This window comes from Malus domestica, chromosome 15, assembly GCF_042453785.1.
Source record: "Malus domestica chromosome 15, GDT2T_hap1".
NCBI lineage: Eukaryota > Viridiplantae > Streptophyta > Magnoliopsida > Rosales > Rosaceae > Malus > Malus domestica.
The window spans coordinates 38,283,782-38,304,327 of record NC_091675.1 but is presented as its reverse complement, the minus strand read 5'-3'; the positions used below and the strand labels follow the sequence as shown (position 1 = coordinate 38,304,327).

The following is a 20,546-nucleotide window of genomic DNA, read 5'->3' as shown; positions in this document are numbered from 1 at the left end:
ATTCCATTGGAACTCCGAAGTTAAGCGAGTTCAAGTGAGGGCATTCCCAGGATGTGTGACCCACTAGGAGTTCTTGTGTGAGTTCCCAAAAACAAAACTGTGAGGGCGTGGCCAGGGCCCAAAGCAGACAATATCGTGTTACAACGGAGTCGAGACTGGATGTGACATAATGGTATTAGAGCCATTTTGTTGTTTGGTGCGAGTGTGCTGACGAGGACGTCGGGCCCCTAAGGGGATGGATTGTAACATCCCACATCGACCAACAAAGAAGGGGTGATATGCCTTATATGTACATGCCCACCTCCATATAGCACGAGGCCTTTTGGGACTCACCAGCTTTGGATTCCATTGGAACTCAGAAGTTAAGCAAGTTCGGGCAAGGGCATTCCCAGGATGGGTGACCCACTGGGAAGTTCTCGTGTGAGTTCCCAAAAACAAAATTGTGCGGGCGTGGCTAGGGCCCAAAGCGAACAATATCGTGCTACAGCGGAGTCGAGACTGGGATGTGACAATCTCACTTTTTGCCTGTAGTATACTATAAAAATAAATAAATAAAGCTTAAATTCTTTTAAATTTATATAGAATAATAATACATATTTAATATTTAATATACAATATATACATATACACTATGGCTATTGTATTTATAGTAAGTTTTTTAGTAGTTTAAAAAATTAAAATTATGAAAATAACTTTTTTCTTAACATGTCGAGACAGGTTATCCGCGTGTTACTTTCGTGTAAACCTGTTAAGGACCCGTTATTAATGGATTCTTATCGTGTGACCCTATAACGACCCAATTAGTTATCATGTTGACCCGAAACCCGTTATTTTAGTGTCGTTTATGTGTCGTATTAACGGGTCGTGTAAGATATTGCTAGGTCTATTTGTATATCTATCGTCTTTTAATATTAATTTTTAATGATATTTGATGTAGAATTAGAATTTTTTATGTATTTAGCGAGTTCCCTTTTATACATATCAATGTACAAATAACTGGAGGTCAAATAACTTTAGAACCCCACTCTGAAGGCTCGCCAAGGGCCCCTAAATTTTCAGAGCCGGCCTTGACAAAACCACTTCATTGCTTGGAGAGGGGTCCTCTTAGGTAGACCCATTATCTAAAAGGGAATGAGATGGCTGGTGGGAAATGGTCAAGACAATTTGGTTTTGGATTCATAATTGGGTTTTTCCTTTCCCTCTAGTTAATCTCATAAAAAACAATTTGAGAGATTCTGTGACAACCCGTCCCAAATTTTATGTTTTTATAAATTTTAAAAGCGTGAATTGACGAAAATGCCCTAGAGGCAAGGACTTTGACTTTCGTTAACCTTCGTTTAGAGAAATGTGTAACTTATTCTTTTAGCGTATTTAAGTAATACTCGTCACTACGAACGCATAGGCGAAAGCCGTTTACGAGTTCGGATTATAATGGTATAGTTATGGACGTTTGAAGTTGGTTATTTAAAGGTAGTTAAATTATTTGAACTCCCATCTTGCAGGATTGAGAACCCATCAACATATGGGTTAAGGGGACCATTATGATTTGGAGTAAGGGAGAGTGAGAGCCAATCAGGAAAAGATAATAAAAATTTTAAAAAAAATAAAAAATAAGGGAAAGCTCACAGCCTTCCCGTGGCCTTTAACACGCACCCACACCCATTGCAACCACCCATCTTCCAACGCCGATTCCGGCCAACTCCGGTGGAGTTTTTCGATGCCACCATCATCTTGAAGCTCTCATTCCTCTCTACAAAACCCAACCAATAACCACCTTGATTAACCACTGTATGAGGTGGTTTAAGACCACAAAAGTCGACGGTTATCATAGTGCTCCGGCACCCATTTTCAATTTTCTGGCGAATCGGCAAAGCAGTGGCTGATGCCACCACTTGGGCTTTGTAGCCCATCATTCCAGGAGAAAATCCCAACCAACCTTGACCCCGTTGGACCATAGTAGACGACAAATTGAAACCAGGAAGCTTTAGGCACCCGTCGGCTTTGTGGGCAAAATTGACTATCTTCCGTCCACTTTTGGACTTCGTGGCAAGTGACTATGGTTCGTGATGTCTCGATTTTCGTGCTAGGGAGTCGTAGCACAGACCTCAGGTGAGTGGGTCTTTTCCTTTTATCGTATATAGATATGACTGATAATTCCACAAATGATTTTAAATTGTTCTATGCATTTTATGCCATGTTATATATATATATATATATATATATATATATATATATATGTTAAAATACTATGGTATGGTTAAGTTTTAGATTGCATTACTGTATATCTATATGCATATTATCGGCCTATAATTACTGTGATTGCTTTGAAGTACTAAGTTGAACTACGAATGGCTTGATCCCGTTTGAGGGTACGTAGGCAGTCTAACAAGATAGTTTGATGTAGCCATAAAACAATTCAAATTTAACATGGTACTTGATTTCTTTAAGGAAAGAAGTTATGATGGTTAACAGCGTAGAGATTAACCATGATTTTATTCTGGTCTATCACTGGGTTTAGTTTCGATTAAGAATGTTGGGACGTTAAAGTGGTTATGCCAAATGACGTTACGGATGCCCAGGTAAGCTTCAGGTGAGTACATGTTGATGATAGTGATTTCAGTGTGTATGGTTATGTTTTTATGCATTTAATGCTCATTATCCTGCACCTCGGTATTAGTGCTCCGCCCGAGGACAAGGTCTAGCCTTCACATGATCGTAGTACTTAAGTGTATTTATTTACACCTAGCCTGTCGTACAGACCACATTAAGTGGTTCCAACTCGTGTGCAGGAATTGATTGATGAGATATGGATGAGTCGTACAGGTCACTATAGGTGATTCCGACTTATGTGATATCCTTGATTGATGAGATGTGGATGAATCGTACAGGTCACTATAGGTGACTCCGACTTATGTGCTAGCAGTGATTGATGAGATATGGATGAGTGCTAGCATTGATTGATGAGATGTGGATGAGTCGTACAGGTCACTATAGGTGACTCCGACTTATGTGCTAGCATTGATTTATTAAGCACATGATTATTTATATTGCTCATAAGATGATGTGTCGTTGTATATTTATGGATTTACTGTTGATGTACTTTTGATTTTACATGATATGTGGTATGGATTTTTTTTTGAAACTATACAGGTGTCACAGCGAGAGGTTATAACAATTAAGAAGGTTTTTATTAAAAATTTATTTCCAGGGCCACTCACCCTTGCTTTGTTTCCACCCTCCAGGTTTTTTTTTTTTTTTTTTTGAGCTTTCTTATCGACGATGATTCGTGGCAAATCTTGGTATTGGAGATTACCTTCGATGGTATGATTCTCAATCCACTCTACTGTACTATACTTATGCTCTGACATCACGTGTGAAATGGGTTCATTTCCACTCACAGCGCACTCTTATATTTAGGCACTTTTAGATTTAAATTTATTCACATTTTCCCACATCACTATACTTTATGGCTTCTTCACCCTTTTGGTGTCGGCTAGCACAACTCGATTTGGAGTCCAAGTGGACTTTTCGGGTCGGGGTGTGTCAGATTCTTTAAACCTTGATCTTAAAGTTATTGATGTAATGTCTGCAATGGCGAAGCCAAGATTTCTTGTGAGAAGAAGCCTTTCACAAATGTAAAAAAAAAAATGGTGGATAACAATTACAAAGTTACTAACCAAAACATCATAATAACATATTCCTTGATAATGGTGTGTTTGAAAGTGCTTTCAAAATGACTAAAGACGCTTTTAATGAAAGTGCTTTTAGAATTAATCCTTAGTTAAAATGCAAATGAATCCTACAAATGAACTTAAGTACTTCTTGTAAGAAGTAAAATATTAGTGATTCTTTCAAAATTCACTTACAGTGCTTTTGGAACACACAAAAAATTTCCTAAAAAGCGCTTTCAGTTGCTTTAAATGTACTTCCAAACATGTACAATATTAATCGTTGCATGATAACCTTGTCATCTATACAATTAAATTTTATAGGGAGAATCAACAAAAAAATTCTAAACACTAACACATAAATAAGAGATAAGATAGAAGCTAAACAATAAAAAGTTATATACATCAAGATAGATTTTACAAACTTATAGTTGTTGAATTAATTTGAATTTTGGTATTTGACTATATGTATGAATTTCAAAAATGAGAAGAAGAATAGCTTTGTAGACTTGGAGTCCTGCTTTTGGGTTGCACCGTGAAAGAGAAAGATCAAAGTAGATATATATATATATATATATATATATATATATATATATATATATATTTATAAGTGAAGGTTTAATGTTAAGGTTGTTTATTAAATGTCAAATATTATTAATTTAATGTCATATAAATATAATAATAGTGGTGGGATGTAACCAGACTTGGAAGTTGGAATTTGGAATTAGGAAAGAATAGGTTTGAATTTGATGCATTGTTGACAAATAAGAGCATGACTGTAAATGAATGAAGTATGATAATTGGAGGAGGGTTGAAAAGAAAAGGTCAGGATAGGCCATCCAATAACATTTGGGATCTGGCACGACCACTATTGCTGAGGCCTCCGTGATGCTTTTAAGCCTTGCAAAGCAGCGCAAGTTGAGGAAGATCATGGTGGGGAAAGACAATAAAATTGTCATCGATCGAGTCATTAGAAGGTCGAAGTTCCTTCGAGAATCTGAACGAGTATTTATCATTCATAATCAAAATTTAACATCTAAATTCATAAATGTCACTTTAACTTTCAAATATATCAGAAAACTCACATGAATAGACCTAAATATCCTCAAAATTCAAAACCATTTACATAGAAGTGCTTCATGAGAATTCTTAAGACCTCTGAGGAGAACCCCGTTCTAACCCAATGGTGCTCTCAAAGCAAGCTGATCAAATGTCAAACACTCTCCTACTGCCTCAATCTCGGTGAACCTCAGTGTTGTAACCTTCAATTGCAAAACTTCATAAACCCTAATGTCATTGGTGACAGTCCCCACAACCACAACAATCTTGTTGTCCTTTCCCAACGTATACTTAATCAACCTCGAGAGAGAAAGGGTGCCATGTTGACAAACGTTTAAGAATGACTGCATTCAACTTGCTTCTAGTCCTTCGAACAAGAAAACGGTACAGCTTGACAAGAAGCTTGAGATAGATATCATCGGACTTGGGCGCAGTGCACTTCGTCTTCTTGCTTTTACCTCCTGCCACCAGATCGATCTCCATTGTTACTGCTGGTGTTGAAGTTCAGTTGCTCGGACACTGCTTTGAAAACGTTGGGCCTTTATTTGGCCAATTCATTGATCAAATATGGGATCCCATACTGCCATATGGTTGAGCCAATGATGAAGACAGTAGGAGAAAAATAGTGATTCCCCCCATAGTCTTGTACCCATGAGAAAGGCTTTTAATGGTACCTTCATTGTTGACAGCAATTTTTGCTGGTGGTGGTTACTTTATGTTTATTTTGTTTTAATTCTGAGAGTATTTAAGTGTATTTAAGTGGATTTTCTGTTATTTTTGAAAGATTTTATAAAAAAAATAAGTCCCCATGAAAGACACAAGCATTATCATTTGAGATTAAGAGGAACTTCCGTATACTGTTTTTAGTCGAGTAAATCACAAAAATGGTCTCTGAGATTTCAAATCGATAAAAGTGGTCCCTGAGATTGTCCACCATCCATCATTTTGGTCCTTCCGTTAAAAACTCTGTTAAGTGTCCCGGAGCTCTTGACCGGAAGTTTAGGCAATTTTCAAAGCTTCGTAACTCAATCGTTTCTTAACCAAATTCGACCCATAATATATCAAAATGAAGATAGGAAAGTGTAGAATAAGATTATACCTATTTAGAAGTCTAATGGTTGCCAGATATTGCTGGAAAATAGCCTCAAAGTTGACTGGTTCAAGTGAAAACTTGAAAACTCGCCGGAAACTGGGTAAACTTTAAACGTTCATAACTTCTTCAATACTCAACGAAATCAAGTGATTAAAAAATGAAAATCATACTTCTAAATGAGACAAAGAGAATGGTACCTTTTTTGATGGCTAAATCACTGTGGTTTGGCCAAAAAATGGCTCAAAAGTGTCTATCTTGGTCTCGAGTTAGCCACTTTCGAGCCGTTTTCCGGCCAAATCATGGTGAGTTAGCCATACCGTTCTCTTCGTCTCATCGAAATGTATGATTTTTGTTTTTGAATTACTTAATTTCGTTGAGTATTGAAGAAGTTATGAATGTTTAAAGTTTACCCAGTTTCCGGCGAGTTTTCAAGTTTTCACTCAAACCAATCAACTTTGAGGCTATTTTCCGGCAATCTCCGGCAACCATTGGCTTCTAAATAGGTATAATATTATTCTACACTTTCCTATCTTCATTTTGATATATATTGGGTCAAATTTGGTTAAGAAACGATTAAGTTACGAAGCTTTGAAAATTGCCCAAACTTATGGCCAAGAGCTCCAGGACACTTAATAGCGTTTTTAACGGAAGGACCAAAATGATGGATGGTGGACAATCTCAGGGACCACTTTTATCGATTTGGATTCTCAATGACCAAAGTGATGAGTTATGCAAATCTCAAGGACCATTTTGGCAATTTACTCTTTTTAGTCATATGCACTGTTTTTATTTGATTTATTCAATTTAATAGTTAAAAACAAATATAAAAGTGTGAGGAACTAAAAATTGCACGTGAAAATAGCCTCCTAGTTTATTGGCGCAAACCTTTCTTTTAAGAGAACTAATTTTGGTCGTCGTAAATTGTCCCTGTATTTATGACCAGCTTGCAATTAGCTGAGAATTGAGTTTTTTTTTTTTAAACAATTGTAATTATTTTCTATAATCGATAGTCTCTGACAAATTTAAAACACACGTCCATCAGGAGAAATCTTGGCTATAACTAAAAGGGTTTTTTTTTTCACAATTGGTCTCTAAAATTAACCCACTCATGGTCCTTATAATTGAAAATCGATCAATATGTTGTAATCATAATTTACTGAACAATTATGGAGACAAGAAAGAGATAGGGGTGTTGCATAGAGAGAGAAGAGAGAGATGTGTAATTGTGAGGTGTGTTCAATTTCACCACATTGTGCCTTTATTTATAGTAGTAGGGAAGGTTAATTCATTACCCTAATAGGATTACAACTCTAATAGGATAGTAAGTACTAAATGGAATATTCAAAGATATCCCTAGATACACTAGGATTTACACAATCACATTCCTAATCTAATAGGACTGCAACACTCCCCCTTGAGTGTGTAAATACTCAACTAAATGGCGTATCATGTCTTCAATGATGAAGTAAGTACAGTTGATGAAGTCGTTGATGAAGTCGTTGGCACAATGAGCGAATTCGAGTCTCAAATTAACGGAAGAATGCATAAAAAAGGTAAAACTCACAAAACCTCGTTATGGTAAAACCCAAGGTGGGAGAAAAACCTATAGGCTAAGGAGAAAAGTGAGAAATTGCAATAAGTCAAAACTATACGTCTTTTGGACGCAAGTAGAAGAGCTCACAAAGATATGATCAGCCTAGGATGGGTGCTTCGTCAAAACCTAGTTAGGTAGCAAAAACCCAGTGGGCAAAATGCTCATAATCGTAGGGAAAAATAGTACATTAAGATCAAATGAGTATACTTATGGATACTCCCCCTGAGTTTGACAGAACTTCCAAATGAGAACTACAAGCATTGCATATGACAGTTAGGCATACCGATTCCTCGGACAAACTTCTGGAAGGTTGACTTTGGCAGTGACATCGTGTAGAGGTTGGCAAGGTTGTCTAGGATTGGCTTGCATGACTTCAATCTCCTGATGCTTTGCTGATGTAGACGTAGAGGCAATATATCTTAGCGTTGACTTTGTTGACGTCTCATGTCTTGGTCGGGTGGATACATGCAACATAGTCTTCATGGATCGTCGTTAGGACTCAAAAATGGATGACAATAGCAAGTACTTTGAATATACTCAACAAGAACTCCTAACCATGTCACACATGTGGCGTAGTGAAGTGAGGTGAGTCTTGGAACAATTCAAAGGTTTTGCAACTAAGGTCGTATCGTGGACCTCCAAGATATTATGATATCCCTAACGGTAAATACATAACCATTCAGGGATTTGCCTTATGCGGGTCTGATAAGTAACCAGTATCAACATAACAAACAAGGCAAGCATCATTTCAAGGATTAGGGGGTCGGATCTGCTCAAGATGCGTTGGGATTTGCCCAAATTCGTAGTACCTTCAAGGTACATCTTTAATAGCAATTCAGTGGTTGCGTGTAGGTGCGTTGCTGCATTTTTACCAATATACCAACAACGAAGGAAATGTCATGTCTAATGCAATGAGCTAAGTACAACGAAGCGCAAAGTTGAACTTAGATATGGAATTTCGGGTCCTGTCTAATGCAATGAGCTAAGTACAACGAAGCACAAAGTTGAACTTAGATATGGAATTTCGGATTTCATAACCTCTTCAAGGGTTTCATTTGCATATAACGTATGGACGATCACATGTATACATAAAAGTAACACCTTCAAGGTGTAGTTCGACTAGTATACTAAAGTACAGTCAGAACAATGCTTCAACTTCAGTTCAAGGCATAAACGAGTTTTCCCAAGATCCTTCATCTCAAATTCCATCTTTAGGTGCGAAGCAATTTTCTCAAGCTCTTCCAAAGTCTTAGTGACATTCGTGTCAACAACATAAACTGTAACTCTAGCAATTCGAAATAAGACTTCAAAGTTCAACACAGAGGGCATTCATTCATATCACTGACTAATCAAATAATCACTTAGACGGGTATACCACATCCGTCGGATTGTTTCAATCCATAGGTGAACACCTCAAACAAGTTAAAAGGGTGTTCCGTGGTTTGGAACTATTTGAACCAGTCTATGTAATTCTTCAGGAACTTACATGTAAATCTCCATATCTATATCCCCATGGAGAAAACACAAACCACATTTCATAATGCTGCTATCAATCACATGACGTTTAAGAGAAACCTTGCGTCGTAAAACGTGCATCATATTGCACTATTGCATTCATCTCATTACACTTCCTTTCCCACTTGTAACACAACAAGGTTACCTTGGGTAGTGTAGGAACGATAGGTCCAAACACACTTTGGTAAGAAATTTGACCTAGATTGTAATTTCAGTTGTCCAATCAATTCTACGTTGTCACTTAATCAGTGGAACACGGTTCGATATTGTCGTTTTTCATTTATGTTAGTGGCTACCATATAAGTGAAAACATCATTGATGGTAATCTCATTTCAATTCCATTAACTCATCCAAACTAGTATACTATACCAAGAACTTCAAGTCTCGGGAGTAATCCGGATTAATCTCATGAGATGGAAATGATTTGAGACATCAGTTAGTATGGATTCATTGTTGTGCCGTGTCTTCCTCTTCTAGCGAAGTGAATCCTATAAATCGAGTAATATGTCATTCTCCATGCCAAGACAGGTTGATTAGTTATCCACCAGTGTACCGAACCATCCAACAGAGGCGTCCAAACCATCCAACAAGGGCGACACACCCTTCGGGGATGTTAACTCGACGTCTATTAAGTATGTCTATCCTTGCAGTCATGTTTGCAGCTGGTATATGATCTCGTCACCTTAGCTAGATGAAAGGAATGCGTCTGGAGCAACATTTTGAAAGCTAGAATCCATCGCACTTGCTTATCACATTTTGTGCGATATGGGGATCGAGATGAGACATAATAGGCAATGTCCACGCAAATTCACGTCGTTCTATAGGAACGTTAACGTTCTTATTTCCCCCTAACAGCGGAAAGGCTGTCTCATTAAAGTGATAATCTATAAATGAGCGGTAAAGAGATCACATGCAAAGGCTCTAAGAGTGCTAGTGTGAAGGAGAATCGTAATCGACAGAGATTCACATTCTTCTTTGAGAACCCATATTGGTACATTGCGGCGGCGCAACTTGGCACATGGAATGCACACCCAAAACGCTTAAATACTAAGCGTCAAGTTTGTAACTAGTAACCAACTGTAATGTCGAATAGGTTGGGTGGCAATGGGCCTCAAGGCAGATCAACATAACTGCATACAAGATTGCATAGCCTTAGGTAGAAACCGAAAACTTGGTATGTTCACCAAGGTCCGGGCGATCATTTAAATTACGCTTTATGATTGCTAAGCGAGGCTATTTGGGGTGAACATAGGAATTTGATGTTCAATTATAAACCCAAAAGACATGCAATACTTTATTGAAAACCATCGATATAAACTCTCCAGCATTATCCAGTCTCCCAGACTTTAAGGGATAAGTAGGGTGGTGAACTTTTAAAATCGGTCAAGAGGTTTAGCAGCAATGTGTGTGGACAAACATGTGACTAGTTTGTTGATTCATCAACCTAAACCATAAATATTTATATTGTCCGGATTTTGGTTGGATTAATCCACAAATATTCCGTTAAATCCACTATGAAAAGAGGATCATTTCATATCTTTACAATGGATGATTTAGAAAATCAATTTCCCTAATGAGCAAGTTTGGCAAAGTGTGCTTGTAGACATAAGATCCTTACTACGGGTAAGGAGACGCGTTGACCTTAGTGTCCCAAATGGTCGTGCCAAAGCAAGTAAACTACTCAATCACTAGGCTCCAGGCTAGCCACATGTGGTGTGTTCCCAGTTGGGAGACAACTCATTGGCCCCAAATCAAAGCTTCAGGGTCATATTTGGAGGTGGTGCCAAGATATTCCACTCTATTTTCTTCAATAGTTTCATTCATGATCATTGTCATCTCAAATATCCTTTAAAAGTCAACGACGTTCTTCCGGAATGAGGAGAATATAAAGTCCCTTAAATGGTAATTTAGTACCATTCATACAACGAGGAGAGTGCCAATGTTCTTAATCAAGTTGGATATACCTGAGGTCGTCGCTAGAGATGAGATTTAGGGTGTTCTTTAGTTTCCCATATATGTAATTTCGATGTTATTTAGCTCCCTACTGTGATTAGGGTTGCACTTTAAATAAACCCTTAAGAGGGTTTGTCATCAATTTCGAGTCGAAGCATAAGTGTAAATCATTGATCTCCTAAATTTTTTCTTCTTGAACAATAAACATCGAGGCTTCTGCTATCATAAAGATGATCAGGTCCTAGAAGTAGTTTCTAAACAAAATATGGAAAAGCTTTATGGTTAATAAATAAAAGCCACCATCCTGCAATAGTTTGTCTCAATGTTTTAAATGTTGTGATCAGTGACAGAATGCCAAATAATAGTATGATGATCTATACTTTAGGGGGCCTCTAGATGAACAATCAAATACAGTTTCAGGTACCACAAAGCTTCTAAGAAGAGGAAATAGAATATGAACATAATATTCCATAACATTTTACTTTAATGTGGAGTAGTATAACCAATCAAACAATTCACTGGGCAACACTCGACGAAACATCCAAAATACATTTCACATTATACTATAGTGCACTCACATGCCAACCTACTAAAATTATCTTGCAGACAGATATAAGCATACAAATCTTTACCATATCTCCATCTTTCACGTACCAATGGAGCCCATCAGAAACCTGCACATTCAGAGTTACGCTGATAGAATTCTCCAAGGATTCACGGAGTTTATAATTCAAAAGACATCATTCACAAAGTCAATACTTCTGTTTAATGCAACACTAGAAAAGAACCAAAAGGCATATTCAACCCAACCCAAATACATACAGATTTGGCGAACTTCATCTTGTTATCCTCTGTTTGTGCTTGCCACCTCCTATGATACCTTAAGGAAATATATAGCAAAACGAGGTGTAAACAAAAGCCTCTTCCAAGTTCCAACAACTAAAAGGTCGTACCCAGTGCACAAGGCTCCCGCTTTACGCAGGGTCTGGGAGAGGTGAATGTCAGCTAGCCTTACCCCCATTTATGGAGAGGCTGCTCCCAAGTCTCGAACCCGAGACCTACCGCTCATGGGCGAAGGCACTTGCCATCGCACCAAGTGCGACCTCTCCCAAGTTCCAACAACTAAAAGAACTAAATCTACCCTTCCACAATATTATGAAAAGCGTACGTAACAAGTTAGCATAAAAGGTGTTACCATAAAAGGTCAGCCGGATTCATGTAAAAAACATAAAATGACCTTCCTCCACGCCTTTCCTTGATTATCATCTTCACTGTAACCAAAACACTGGAATCAAGCATCCTGCCCATAATTCAAAATTATTCAACTTTTAACAAGACAATACCACTGCCCTACAAATTATCTCATACAAGAAGACAAAGCAACAACACTGTACTATAAACAAGTACAATGGAAACAATTAGGGCAGTTCCAAAGGAAAACCTTGCTATATACTCAGCCCCAGCCCGTTAAAGCATAATATTAGTGCCAATTGCCAAACATACGTTTACAGAAACAAACAAGATTATCAAATTCAATAAAACTACAACCTTTTCTTTCTCAAGCAGCGGCTCAACTTTGATCCTAAATTATTCGCCAACAAGGTTGACCCGACATAATAATGTGTGTAAACAAATATACCTAAAGCTGATGAAGTCCGAACTCACCCAAAAGGAAGTGAATAAAACAGATAATTGCCACATTGCAATCTCCATTGTTGAAGCTCCACAATAGTTTTGAATCATGCTGCATTCTCCAGTAAATATGCCCTGTTTTTTAACACAACGTCATTGATGAAAGGTGTTCAAACCCCTGTTATAGGATCAAGAGGGCCTGTATAGTTTTATTTCTCCAGCTTTTCAACCTCTGATACAGACCAATAACATGTCCTTTTAGTGCAATCAAAACCCGCAAGAGAAGTCATAGTTGAGCAAAGTATAAGAATCTACCCAAAGTATCTGAAAATTTCCATCTACTCCACCATTAATAATTTCTAACTGGGTGCCAAGCGGTTTATTGTTAACTAGTAAGCCCGTCAATCAATCTATTATATGTAGCAATATCAGGGATAAATCCCCTATCAAGCATCTCATCCACAAGCACTTCCCCCTCCTTTCTTCTGCCTTCTCTTGAATATCCAGATACCAAAATCCTATAAGCTGTGCTGTCTAATTCCAAACCTTTGCTCAACGACAACCTCCTAAGACTATCTGCCTCCACTGTTCTCCCCAAATTGCAAAGATCTTGAAGGAGACAATTAAAAGTCACAATATCTGGAACTGAACCCTCTTCAAGCATCCTTTTCATCAATCCAGAAGCTTCGTCCATTCTCCCTAACCTCCGCAAGCCCTCAATCAAAGTTGTGCAAGCAATCAAGCTCGGAACATTTCCTGTCCTCCATAGCTCATCCACTACCTCCAAAGCTCTACCCGAACTTCCCTTCTTACAAAGCACCTCAACAAGAATGAGATAATCATAAGATTTAGGCAACACTCTTTTCCTCGAAAAATCTATCAACAATTCACACGCCTCCGAAACCCGACCTTCTCTACAAAGTCCATCAACCAAAATCTCACAAGTGACACTTGAAAACTTGCAACCAAAGTCAATCATCTCATAAGCCATCCCTATCCCATCCTCAAATTTACTCTCCCTAAAGAACCCCTTAATCAAAGTATTGAAACTCACCACATTGGGACTACACCCCTTCTCCCTCATATCCTTAAACAGCTCCAAAGCTAACCCGAACTCTGAATTACGACAAAAACTACTAATCAGAATGTTAAAGGTATAAACATTGGCCTTAACTCTATCCTTAATCATCTTATCATACAACCCCAGAGCCTGATCATGTTGGCTATGTTTCACAAACCCATTAATCAAAATGTTGTAGACCACAACACTAGGCCTGCCATCAATCAATTTCCGCATAGAATCAAATGCATTCAAAGCATCACCCAATCTCCCAACCCTGCAGTAAGCACTAATGGCAAATTGGAAAACGGGTTCTGTTCTTGGGCAAGAAAAAATACCGTCGGAGCAAGGACAAGGGCTAGCGACCATGAAGCCGAGGAGGGAACTCAACTCAGGAAATCGGTCTGAGATTGCGAGGGTGCGAGCCATCCATTCGAACGTGGAGTGATCGTGGCGGAAGGAGTCGACGGAGGAGGCCCAGTTGAAGACATGGAAGTCAAAGTGGGTGAATGCAGGGTGGTGGTGGAGCTTGGACTGGAGGAAATGGAGGAGGGTTTGGGGTGTGAATGGTGGGTTCTTAATATGGGTTTTGAGGAAGTTGAGGAGGTGGGTGTGGTTAGAGGTGTGGGAGAGAGTTTGGGTGGGGAGAGGAATTGATGGGATTTTGGGTGCGCCAGGAAGTGTTGGGTTTGGAATTGGAGACAGTGGTGGCTTTGTGTTTTTAGGGTTTCGCTGCTCCAGCAGTGGTATGGCAATTGGTCCTCTCAGCTTTTTCATAGTCCTCAGAATAGTGCTAGCCAACTAATAAGTTCACAAAAAAATTGCTCTATAGCTCTGTGAAATGGCGAGCGTAGGATGTGTAGCCCATTCAATGCAAGTGCCAGATATGCTCTCAGCTTGCTCTGCATCAAAGTAAATCAATAGCATTAGTTGGGAACAAGAAAGCACGACCATTTTCTAATTAGTACAAATATTATACAGAGAAAAAATATTAGTACAAATATTAACATGCCAGTAAAATGACTTAACAAAGTTTAACCAAAAAGAAAAAGAAAGAAGAGTGATAAATCCAAGAGTTCAAAATGGGGTCTTCTGTCTTCTGAACATTTAAGCTAATTTCACAAGTAGAAAGTTTCTCACAAAATTTTGTAGACCCACCTTTGTTTTTGCAATATTTCCTAGATCATACACCTGTTAAACATTTCTATAATTTATATAAACTGCAATGTGAAGTACAAAGGAGACTCCACTGCAATTTCGAGATAAACCTCCGCTTAGGAACATTTAAGCTTAACCCCAAAGACAAAACCTTCAATTGGCATCTCATAAAGTTGCAAACTTGTAATCATTCATAGTAATAAGACCTCTTGAATATTGAATTAACCACCTCTCTCCGATATCAAATTAAATACAGCATAGCAATTTTCAGTAGCTACCACAGAATTCTTCAACATTCCAGACTCTCAAACATTCCTTTTATTCACGCTAAACTTTAACGTATTCTATGGAAATGATGGGAGTAGTTTGATGCAGAAAAGAAAATGTTTTGTATGCATAATGGAGAAAGTATAGAATCCCTAAACCCCTAAACTGAATCCCTACAATAGTATTTAGGTGAAAGCAGAAATTATACACTAAATGAATCACTAAAACCCTGAATCCCTAATCTTTAGTCCCAATTAAACTTATATTAGAAGCCCATAATTCCTAAATAACTAAATCATAATTTAGAAACAAGCATAAGGAGGACTTACAAGGCTGGAGTACTGAAGAAAATAACAAGAACGACGAAAGGACTTACACTGGAGTGACTGGAGTATTTTGCATGACATGTTTCATTTTATTGTACCTACCCACCACTTTATATAGTAGAGTAAGCATATGTTATGCGTATACCATACTATGCACTTTACAACTGTAACCCATTGCCCATAAAATTTCCAATTTCACAATGGATACCACATTTTGCTAATCATCTTGTGTAAATCGTTGATGTCCAAGCCCAACTAGTCTAATAATCGACAATTACATGTAATGAGTACACGATCCCAAAAAAAGGCTAGAGTTGACTCAATTAAGCAAAAGCTATTTTCTATATTTCATAACCCAAGTGTAGCTCTTTTACCCTATTAAAAAACGATAAATAATTGGATCTAATTTAAAGCTTTAATAAAAGCATGATATTCAAGAATTAAAGAAGTAAATCAATCAAACATGAAAGCCCATTGTTATAAAAGAGATACATTAATTCAACAATTTCTGAGTAAAACATGGATTCAAATAATTCTAAAGGTAATTAATCCCCTACGTTAATGCCAGCAATATTTTTTTTTTCACTGTGATCTACTCTATCCTTTTCTTTCCCCTCTCACTCTCTCTCCTTTCCATTTCTTTTTGTCGAACTCTAGTGTATTCTGTTGTCTTTCATTATACCTAGGAAAATTGCATCACAAGGACTGGTGTACAATTATACTAGACACCGAGGCAGTAAAAACTAGGATGGATATGGTACTGAATGGTCTGGCGGCCAACCTAATATGCTCAAACTCTAGAGTTAGAGTAGCCTTACATTTACACCTCAAACTTTAGCAGCTTTGCTTCACCAGAACTCTATACCGCTTACATAGCACATTTGAAGAAGAGATAAGAATGAAAATAAGTGAATAGAAAGAAATATGATGAAGGGACAAATCGAACTGAACCGCTTATGTTAACTATATTAGTTTTTGTCAATTAACATTTCCTATTGGTGGTTATCACTTTAAATGTTGTTAGGATGCTAGAAATTTATAGATTAAAAAAGTGGCTGCAATATTAGACCTATATGTGCCTCAAACTGTTAAGATTGTTAGGTTTATCATTTTGGTTTTGTTAGAATGTTTTCCCTTTTTGGTGAAAATAGAATATTTATAGTGTTTGTTTCAACTTTCAAGTATAGATAGTCGCATTTCATGTTAACTTAAAACAGAAAAAGAGTTTACCGAACCATGAGCCCGTTGTACATTATTTTTGTACGCAGACATAACATACAGACTCAATCAAACTGCGAAAGGCAAACATTAAGCTGATCTTTTTTCCCCGAAAAACAATAGGATTACTTCTTCTTATAAATGTTATCATATCGAATGGAAAATAAATAGAATACAAAAAAAAACATTGGAAAACGAAGAACCAACGACGTGAGGCCAAGGCTCGTGAAGCCCCCGGCATCCGAGGCTTCCCTAGCTCTAAAGATGATCCCAAGTGGAATGAATCCACGACTGAAAGTCTTGGTAAACATATGCAACCGACTAAGGCTACACAATGAGGGTTACCAATTACTAACAAAACCAAGTCACCGCCATCGAAAAGCCTTCCCCCTTCCCCCTCAGAATCCACCTAACCATTGCCAAATACAAAGAAAGAAACCCAATATATTTTACAGATAATCGCAGTAAAAGAAGAAGAAAAAGAAAGCGAAAAAGTGAAATTGGATGATGGGGAAAACTTACAAATTAGCTGAGGGTCCTCCGTTGCCGGGAAAGGGAGATTTGGTGGCGCGTGGCCTGGAAAGGAGATCGGTGTGGGTGTCTGTCTGTGGGAGGGGAAGGGAACCTAGGTGGGGGCTTGGCGCGGCGGAGATAAACCGGGAAAAAGGTTGGATGGGTTCTTCTTTCTACTCACTTCACAGATTGAAGGGACTGTTGCAAACGAAAGGACCAGATCACGCCACTTGGCACGGATGACGCAATAATATAAAAGTTGAATAAAATAAGAATCTCCTAGCTCGGGCTGCTTTCAGGCCGGAGGATCTTGGGCTTCAACTTTCAGCCCATTTTGACTTGTTACCACTTCGTTCTATTTCGTATGAAAAATGAGTGCATGGTTTGTTGATTTTAGGTTTTTTTTTTTTAATGGATTTTTTGTATAATCAATTTATTGTTCTAACTTATTCGTTTGCAGTGTGGGAAGGTTGTTGATTCTTTCATTGACCCCGGCCTATGCTGCCGGCACAAGTGGTGGAGATCCCAAAGCACTTTATGTGAGTAATGTCTCTCGGTCTTTGTGAATATTTCACACTGAATTGTTAATGAGATTGTTCCTAAACTAAACAATCATTTCCCAAAATTTGTATTTATGTCGTTGCCATGCATCGATCCATCTCATGAATCTTCTTATGTTTTCAATAATTCTTTTGTGTTGCCATGTGATCCTTCAAACAGATGCACTTGCATTCTTTTTCATTGTTTTCCTTGGATATCCTACTTTTTGTGTAGGTTGTGGAAAAATTCCCAAATTATTGCTTTGGAGTTACTAGAATATGCATTGTGATTCTCTTTTTTCTTTCATAAATATCTATTCAATTGCAAATATGCCACTGTTTTTTATTACCTACTCATTGTTCATGGACGAACCCGAGTGTTTAGAGTCCTGCTTTCTATGACTTTTTGTGAAGTGAAAAAAGCAAGCTCTCCACTCCAGGTTTTCAATCTACCAATTACTTTAATATCATGTCTTCTAAATCATATTAGTTCAGGCTTTCAAAGTTAATGTTTGATTTGTACTATTTTCTATATCGTTCTATTGTTTTAAGCTACAGATGAAGTGTTAAGTGTTATACGTGTTAGGTAGAATTAGGAAGTGAAATAAGTCTGCTTGAGAATACAAGGGATAAGTCCACGGGTGTTAACTTGGTTTTTATATTGATTGTTCAGTTATAACATAAAATCTCAATCTTTACAACTACAATATGTAACATCATCTACTAAATATTAGATTGCATTGATCTAAATAAAAGACTATTAAATCACTGAAAAAAAGTCCTCTCCATCTAGTATAAAACCATAATCTTTTCATCATAAAAAGACTAGGTAACCATACTTTATCCTTATTTTCTTTATAGTATAAGCTTGTTGATGTATAAATCAATTGCATGTATTTTAGTATTTCATATCTTTCCTTCCTAGGCTGCTTTCTTGACAATCAAGATTATTGGAGGGAAACTTTAGGTGCTTCAATGTTACTTTCATTTTTTTCCCTTGCCTAGGCTGCTTTCTCGATCTATTTTTTTATTGTCATTCCAAATTGATCTCAACCTTTTTAAACATTCCAAACAAGTACCTAACCTATTAAAAATGTCACATTTGTTAAGCCCCAATTAAAATATGTTAAATTAACTAGGGCTTACTTTGTCTCCAAAATCAATAGAAGGTCATGAAAGCGCATCCACCAATTAACAGTCACCACCACCCCTATCGAGCCATCTCCTCCAAACCCAAAGAAAAACCACCAACTTCATCATACAACTTGAGCTGCTTACATCGAGAAGAGGTCATGGAAGTTGCTAAAGTTGTATGAACTGCCATAATGCAGTCACCACCATCTTCACCACCCACAAAGAATAACTGGAAGGTTTATGAGCTGAGAATTGGGGAATGAGGAAATCATATGAACAAAAACAAGCTCCTTGAAACCCTATTTGAATTCTTGACCCTCTTCTTTGTAAGGACATTGTTCTCCTGATGTATTTCAATTTGTGTCCATTTTCGATTCAATCTAATACCCATTTGATAAGATCTTGAGGCAACTAATACTAATGTGGACCATGAATCATGATATATCCACTTGTTAGGTTTTGAATATGATCTATGTTTGAAAAATTAATTGGGGCTTAATGGATGTGTCATTTTCAATAGGTTGGATACTTGTTTGAAATGTTTAAAAATGTTGAAACCAATTTGAAATGACATGGAAAGATTGTGAGGTTTTAGGTGCTTAATCCTATTTTTTATGTAGAGACAAAAGTTCTACAATTTTTGTCCGCGTTTAAAAATGTTGAAACCAATTTGAAATAATACGGAAAGATTGTGAGGTTTTAGGTGCTTAATCCTATTTTTTATGTAGAGACAAAAGTTCTACGATTTTTGTACGCGGACTACGGTTAAGTCTTTTGTTTGTAAAAATCTTCTAACATTTTCAATGTAAATAATATTAATATTTTATGACACAATCTTTAATATCTTTTAAACATAATTTTTCTTTCAATTTCTAACGCCGAAACAACACGTGGGTAGTAATTTCTAGTTGTACTCTATAACCCAGTCAATTGGTGATGAATCTGAATCCACTGGATGATGAACGGTAAAATCAAAGGAAAACTAATGAAAATGGCTTGAAAACTTTGAGTTTTAACGATATGGACAAAATAAAGGGTAAGTGAATAGTACCATGATTGACTTTTTAATGTAAAAATGTGGTTTTTCATTAAAGTGAACAATGTTAGGAGCTTTTTGTTAAAGTTTCCTAAAATCAATGCAATAATTGTGCTGAAATGCAAAGAAGAAAAATGGGAACCGAACCCACACAGAATGAATGTGGAGAGAATGAGACCCCCATTGCTGCTGTCCCCACACAGATTAGAACTTTTTAGAACTTGCTCAATTGTCTATAGAAATTACCACCATGCATGGCTCACGTGGCATGCTGCTATTTGACATTGTCATCAAGTCATTTCAAAGCAACAATTAGCCATACCTTGTTATGATGATCAATGACTAATTAAAGTTTAATTTAAGTGTAAATTACACTTTATCACCTCAAGTTTGGGACCAATTTCAATTCCTTACAACATCTTTAAAACATTTCAATTTCATACATTTACTTTCATTTTATTTCAGTTTCATACATCCGTTACATTTTCCATCAACTGATCCGTTAAAAGCTGACGTGGCTGTCAAATTTGTGTCACATAGCAATTTTTTTTTTAATTTATTAAAAAAAAACCTGAAAACCCCACCCCCACCTCCCCCGCAACCCCCCCACCCCTCTTCTCCCTCCTAAGCCTCCACTCTCTCTCCACCCCAACGTTGCAAATGCAAAGCCCCAACCACCATCATTCATCCCCTTCAGTACGTCTTCAACATCTTCGTCCACAACACGTCCACCATTGCAACAGCAACACCAACATCGCCTCTAACCTTACCTACGTCGATT

General features: G+C 37.4%; 1 protein-coding gene across 6 annotated transcripts; it reads right to left on the bottom strand.

The window, feature by feature from the left end:
- Window positions 1–11,314: 11,314 nt before the first annotated feature.
- LOC139192210 (pentatricopeptide repeat-containing protein At2g36240) lies at window positions 11,315–17,234 on the bottom strand. Of its 6 annotated transcripts, none has more exons than XR_011576158.1 (5): window positions 17,066–17,234; window positions 12,548–14,476; window positions 12,078–12,182; window positions 11,705–11,762; window positions 11,315–11,556 (listed from the first exon to the last, which is right to left on the bottom strand). XR_011576158.1 is itself a non-coding variant. In XM_070813804.1 (2 exons), the coding sequence occupies exon 2, from the start codon at window positions 14,349–14,351 to the stop codon at window positions 12,900–12,902; it is 1,452 nt and encodes a 483-aa protein (XP_070669905.1). In that variant the 5' UTR covers window positions 14,352–14,476; window positions 17,066–17,203; the 3' UTR covers window positions 12,331–12,899. The 6 variants fall into 6 exon arrangements, 1 of the variants encoding a protein (XP_070669905.1); XR_011576161.1 differs by having other exon boundaries at window positions 12,548–16,952; window positions 17,066–17,226; XR_011576162.1 differs by having other exon boundaries at window positions 12,078–12,153; window positions 12,548–16,952; window positions 17,066–17,226.
- Between the last annotated feature and the right edge of the window lie 3,312 nt (window positions 17,235–20,546).